General features: G+C 34.1%; 3 protein-coding genes across 5 annotated transcripts in view; all 3 read right to left on the bottom strand.

Annotated features, from left to right (window-relative positions):
- On the bottom strand, window positions 1-1331 carry Mgr (prefoldin subunit mgr). Its single transcript, XM_076389098.1, has one exon. It carries the CDS (start codon window positions 1163-1165, stop codon window positions 593-595), a length of 573 nt encoding a protein of 190 aa, XP_076245213.1. The 5' UTR covers window positions 1166-1331; the 3' UTR covers window positions 1-592.
- Window positions 1332-1866: 535 nt separating this feature from the next.
- Window positions 1867-3372, bottom strand: Lsm1 (U6 snRNA-associated Sm-like protein LSm1). 2 transcript variants are annotated; one of them, XM_076388861.1, is made up of 4 exons: window positions 3116-3372; window positions 2910-3028; window positions 2449-2633; window positions 1867-2363 (listed from the first exon to the last, which is right to left on the bottom strand). In XM_076388861.1, exons 2-4 carry the CDS (start codon window positions 2953-2955, stop codon window positions 2190-2192), a joined length of 405 nt encoding a protein of 134 aa, XP_076244976.1. In that variant the 5' UTR covers window positions 2956-3028; window positions 3116-3372; the 3' UTR covers window positions 1867-2189. The 2 variants fall into 2 exon arrangements, with proteins under 2 accessions (XP_076244976.1, XP_076244975.1); XM_076388860.1 differs by having other exon boundaries at window positions 2910-3372.
- A 1512-nt stretch (window positions 3373-4884) lies between these two features.
- Window positions 4885-6008, bottom strand: part of LOC143185824 (putative RNA methyltransferase CG11342) — a 40682-nt gene continuing 39558 nt past the window's right edge. For both annotated transcript variants that reach the window (XM_076389096.1, XM_076389095.1), the window contains one exon: window positions 4885-5631. In XM_076389096.1, the coding sequence (XP_076245211.1) occupies window positions 5086-5631 (546 nt within the window). In that variant the 3' untranslated portion in view covers window positions 4885-5085. The remainder of the gene's footprint in view (window positions 5632-6008) is intronic.

Here is a 6008-nt window from a genome sequence, read left to right as displayed (position 1 = left end):
AATTAATACAACGAGATGTTTATATTAATATATTTTTATTAAATATAATATAATTGCTTTATCATATGCAGTATGAACAAAGTTTCAGTTCCCACCATAGTGAGCGCTATAATCGTTTCCTATAATCCATGGATAACGTTGGAAGCGACATGGAAATGGTATGGAGATAAAAATACATCGAATAATGATCTTATTTACTAAATAATCTATGCCAATATTTTGTTTAACCCCTCAAGCCAGTAATTATCACTTCATACCGACTTGCACATGTATGTATATACATCGAAACGACTCGAGAGATTAAGCTTATAATCTATTACGCGCTATATCATACAACAGTAATATCATCAATTTATAATTTCTCTAGGTAAATAAAGAATTTTTCCGTGTTCGTTTTTTAAGTCAGGATTTAAATATATTTGTGGCATTATACATAAATATGTGTTCAGTTTGTAATGTAATGCATTCGAATCCACCGTTCCATCGACATCATCCGAGAGCATTTCTCATTCACAGGCATTTTTCTTGATAGCGTAGCAAACTGTTCAGATTTTAGGCAATCGTTGTGTGTACGTAAATGCGTGGGCAATTTTTATGTCGACTTAGCAGCCAGCCTGCGTTTTACTTCCCAATTGTAAACCCTTGCCATGTTCACCTCTGTCGTCGTATATTGGTCTCTGAGGAAGTCCAGATCGTGTTCGACATATCCCAGAGTTTTCTTCGCCGATTCAATATTCTTCGTCAACACTTCCTCCGCCTCATCCAAAGTGTATTCGAGCATAACGTTTGCACCTAACCATAAACACACCTTGTCGGTGACTGGAATAATAGCTTTCGTGTAGAGCTGTTCAGACAGAAGGAACTGCGTTTCCAGTTCCTTTGTGTCGTTGGCCTTTTCCGATTGTAACTTTTTGATCATCTCCAATGATCTCTCCAGATCGGGAATCTGCGCCTTTAGTCGTTTTCTCTTATTAATCAAGTTAAGTTCCATGAATTTGTATTTGCCATGGTCCTCGTCCAGCATCTGAAGCACCTTGTCCACCGACTCATTCTCATTAGCCATAAAAGCGTCGACATCGTCTACAAAATAGGCCACCGGTATCCCGACGTACGACTTTTTCTCTTTATCGTGCTCGACGTCCACTTTATTGTCACCGTCTTCCATCTTGATTGCTCATACGAATCTTCTCTGCATGGCGATTTGTCCAGTTTGATGGATACCAAGACGCTGTGGCCAGCTAGCGGCGATAATATAAACTAAAGCACAGTTTCTAAGTGATATAAAAGAATAAAAATTCTATTTCCTTAGGTTTTTGTATTTGAATGTTCTGGATCTTTGATAAGGTTGTTATTACTTATGTTACAATCATTTTGAAAAATAGAAATTTGGTTAGACATGGATATTGAAGAGTTTTTGGCATTTCTAGATATGCCACGACATTTATGGACATCTCTTACAGGACGCGCTATTTTTGTAATCCAGGAACGTATTAGTGGACATTAAAACCCTTTTATATCGTACGTATAACTTAATTTACATGCAGTAAGCGTAGGAGCTGTTGAAGAAATAAATAAATAATTGTATATTATGCTAGTAGAATTTTCCATAATAATGATTTCAAATAAATCATTTAATCTTAAAACAGATTACATTTTTAGCGATAATAAATATTTTAACGTATGAAAATATATTTTATGTATTTATTAGCACAAATTTTTTAAAATATCTGATTCAAGAATGTTTTTTAAAACATTAGATATGTAAAACTGGTCATAAAAAAAATATGCAATTATTTAATATTGCATAACATTTTAATACACTTGCATTCTTAAAACAAATGATAAAAGAATATATACCAATTATTATGTACTTCTATTTAAATATATTTGTATACAGAAAAAAGTTACAGGGTATTTAAAAGTATGTTACAATTATTGTGTGAGTATTTTTCACACTAGCCATCAGTTTAATGTAATAAGTCTAACAACAGTTATTTCATCTCTACATGTACCAATTTTCTTTTGCACCATACGTATAACAACTTTTATAAGAGAATTAAACAATACTAATAATACATTTTACAAATTCTCATCATTGTCCACTCTCAAAAAGAAAGTGATACATAGCCATCAGAATTATGCGAAGAAGTGGATGATAAGGTGGCAGTAGTCAAAGTTACAAATCTGGGTCAGAACATATCATCATGACCCATATCTGGAATATATGAAAGACCTCTCTCTTTTATGGCTTTGTTTATTAGCCTCTTTTGATCTTGCTTTAGTTCTTGTTCCCTCCTTTGAGCATCTAAAATATCATCTACAGACACTTCAGTTAATGGCAAATCTTTCTCCTTTTCTCTGTCCTATAATAACACAGAATTATAGCAATAAGAATTTCATTATGAGTCTTTAAATGTTTTAATGTAGTTTAATTCCCAAAAATATTACTATTTCTCCTAGAAGCACTACGTTCTCTCCTCTCACAATAAAAATGCCCCTTGGGATGTCTCCATATTCTTTACCAACATGAATTCTTTCAATTGTACGATGAAGTACTATATTAGCAAACTGATCAACACTTCTAAGATATCCAATTAAGGTTCTGCCATCTCGTAGTAAAACCATAAGTTTTTCTAAATGAAAATTACATATATTTCATGACAGTGAAGGTAAATCTCATTAAATTGTACATGATAAGTGAAAGTGTAAGAACTTAATTGGAGTTCAAATAACAAAACATTTGAGTATGTGTGCTACTATTATATTTCAGGAGCAATTCTATCATAGTTTTATTTTTTTTAACTATAAGTATTTTTTCTAGATTAAATATTTAAATTTTAACAGCCGAGAATATATTAATATACCGGTATAGCCTAAAAAACGTATGCATTTTTAATATAAATACGTACTGTCAAGTTCTTCTAGGAGAGACGCTGTTCCTGGTAAAATATTCATTTTGCGATCTCTTTGTTTTCGTAGAAATAGCTTTCGAATTAAAATAATGACAAATATTACACGCCAACCTAACCTGCAGTGAAATTTAAAGCTACAATCATTTCGCTTATTCGTTCACAACTGCACCAATTACTGCAGCCTGCAGTTTGTTGATTTTTACCGATTAACGTTGATAAAATGTTCGTACAGAAAATTAAAATAATAAAGCTGTGAATCTTATCGTTCCCACATTTCTCGTCTATGCGAGATCAACACAGGTCAATATGTTTTTTAGTGACCTTTTGATGGTTGAATGAAATTTACTAATTAATATAAATTATCTTAAAGCAAATAGTGGACAAATTTCTATTTTTTACAATATAAATTTTAATCGCTTTAAGTGCCATTAGGTCATTATATACGACTCATTCGTGACGCGTAGAAAATTTAAAAATTATCATTAATTAATAATAAAATATATGATATTCGTCTATAAATTACGCATTTGTGATTAGTCTATATAAATTCATTTATTTTGCAACCTGCAAATATGAAAATATTTAGGATATGTCAAAGTTTAAATTCTAGTTCGTTCTAGTTATAAATTTTGATACTCTAGTAACTATCGAGATATTAATAAAAGCGTCGTATCGCTGGCTTCGTTTAGGTGGCGCTAAGTATATTCTCTTCGAGAATTTCTCAAAGATAGCGCGGTTTGAACAGTTGCCACTGTTGTGAGTTGTGAACCATGTCATGTTCAGTGTACTGCGAGTTTTGAAACATGTGAGATATTTTGGAAGAATACATTCTAGATATGAAGACAGTAAAAAAGTTCGTGTGCACATACGTTCAGAAGCTGAAATAGAATTTATAACATAGAGGTTAGAACCCAATAAATTTGTTAGAATATTTGTTAGGATATTAGGATATTTGAAAATTTAAGAACTAATTTTTAAAGAATTTCTATTTCTTTCGTTTCAGATCCAGCAGATATCTCCTAAGGAATTCGTCGATCTGTCATCTGTACTGCAGAAAGCATAGGGGTGAGTACAGAAATTAATATCTAAAATATAAATTGATTAGGCTAAGTTTGTTCAGTTAGGGTACACTAAGTTTTAGCTTTTCCCTCGTAGATATTTTTTAAGAGAAAACCTCTTTTTGATACATATTTGCATAGTTATTAAAAGTTAATCTCTAGCAAAAATGTTTCAAAATGATGTACATGAAATACCAAAACTCTATAAATGGCTGAGTAACTCTTAAATTGACCGCCATGTATAATAAGAGGTCGCTAAAATCAGCCTACAAGTTCTAGGTAGGTAAGACAGACTTAGAACACGTGAAGTGTGGTTCAGAGATCACCACTAGATGGCTGCAGCCTTCTATTGCGCCTTTTTTTTATAACCACGTGCATGTTAAAGAAACACAAAACAGTTCGGCTCCAAAATGTACAAATTCTTTATATACGCAGAAAAATTACAAAATGACAATGTTCTTATAGAGTATAGCGTAGAATAAGCTAGAATTTTCCAAACTCACAAATAAGTAACTTTGATATAAAAAAGCAAAAACGACAGTACTTCAAAGAATAAATCTATTTATTATTCAAAATTGACACTTCTTTACTATATAAATTTTCAGTTCATTTTCATAGAAATACAAATAGTAAAAATTGCCTCGTATATTGATATTTAAAATCTAATGATAATTGAACGTACAAAAAAATCCACTTAAAAATAAGCACATGGTCTCTATCTTTCACACGTGGTGCTCATGAAAGTGATCTAAATAAAAAATGTAGGAAACTTGAATTTATCACTTATTATAGAGTCTATTAAATAGTGTTGTATCCATTTATGGATCCATAAATGGATACAACACTATACAAGTGATATTCACATTATTCAAATTTTCAACTTAGACCATTTCCATAATTATCCTCCCATACTCCCACCACACTGCCCCTCTACCACTCTTCAGCTAACAACAAAAGCAAAGTCACGCCTGACGCCTTATCTACATGGCAACAGTCTCCTATCATCCTCAACGATCGCATCAGCATTCTGAGCGATAGTCTCGTAAAAGCTCCTCATTCATCCGTTCGACGTCGATTAGCGCACGGAAACGCATAAATATTGAGAGAGCAGTCCATCACGTCCTCTCGTAGATTAATAGTCTCCGCTTCCACTCGTTGTCCGCCGTGACCATCACTCTGCGAAACTTGCAATCCTCCTTTAATATATTTTCGATGTGGCTGGCGGGATCCCCGACGAGTTTGAGCGTCCTGAGCAAAGGGAAGTCCTCGCCCTTCGACCGTCTCAGCCTCCTCGACGCGTTCCTGTAGCATTTCCATAGCTGCGGCTCGATCACGACCATGTCCGCGATCGAGCACGCCTTCCGCAGGAATTTCAGCAGCCCTTCGTCCCCGTGGTTCAGGTGGATCCACATCGTAACGGAGAAACAGAACACGACGTCGAAGCGTGACTTGTCGAAGGGACGAAGGTACTGCTCGAGCGTCTGGTTACAATCGTCCGCTAGAAAATCGAGGCACTCGAAAATAATCCGATCCGGTCGTGGGTTGCGTTCACGTGCCCTCTCGATTAAGATCGGGTCGAGATCCACTCCGAGCAATGAGATCTCTGTCTGATCGGGTGATAAGGCGCTCGCGAGGAACTCGTGCAAGACGAATGTTAAATCCTGGAACCATTAATATAATTCGTGATTTTTCTTGGAGATTATTAGGGCACTTGTTTTTATTTCTGTGTTTGCAAATTGAAATTATTTACGAGAGAAGAAGTTTTACTAAAAATCAGATACTTTTTTTTTAATATTAAAGTAGAGAAATGATTTGTTAATTTGAGTATAATACTCTGTGGTACAGAATTGAATTTCGCCATTTTAAACGTCAGTATCTCGAAAATAAAAATATGTGAGCTACGCAGTTTTACGTTGCAGAAACTGGTATAGTGGTGGGAATCAGAGTGGAACGAGAAAATTCACAGTTATTTATTGTTACTTAAATTATGAGTTAAACAAGGTGACCTCCCTTTTCTGTAATTTAAAAAATGATTTCA

Source organism: Calliopsis andreniformis, chromosome 12 (assembly GCF_051401765.1).
Source record: "Calliopsis andreniformis isolate RMS-2024a chromosome 12, iyCalAndr_principal, whole genome shotgun sequence".
Classification (NCBI taxonomy): Eukaryota; Metazoa; Arthropoda; class Insecta; order Hymenoptera; family Andrenidae; genus Calliopsis; species Calliopsis andreniformis.
The sequence above is the reverse complement of the archived record's forward strand: the minus strand, read 5'-3'. Positions and strand labels throughout refer to the sequence as shown.

Coding starts and splice junctions, on each gene's coding strand:
- Mgr (XM_076389098.1), bottom strand. CDS start 1,165: ATGGAAGACGGTGACAATAAAGTGGACGTCGAGCACGATAAAGAGAAA.
- Lsm1 (XM_076388860.1), bottom strand. CDS start 2,955: ATGAATATTTTACCAGGAACAGCGTCTCTCCTAGAAGAACTTGACA. Junction 2,634..2,909: donor TCTCCTAGAAGAACTTGACA/GTACGTATTTAT, acceptor ATTTTCATTTAG/AAAAACTTATGGTTTTACTA. Junction 2,364..2,448: donor TAGTGCTTCTAGGAGAAATA/GTAATATTTTTG, acceptor GTGTTATTATAG/GACAGAGAAAAGGAGAAAGA.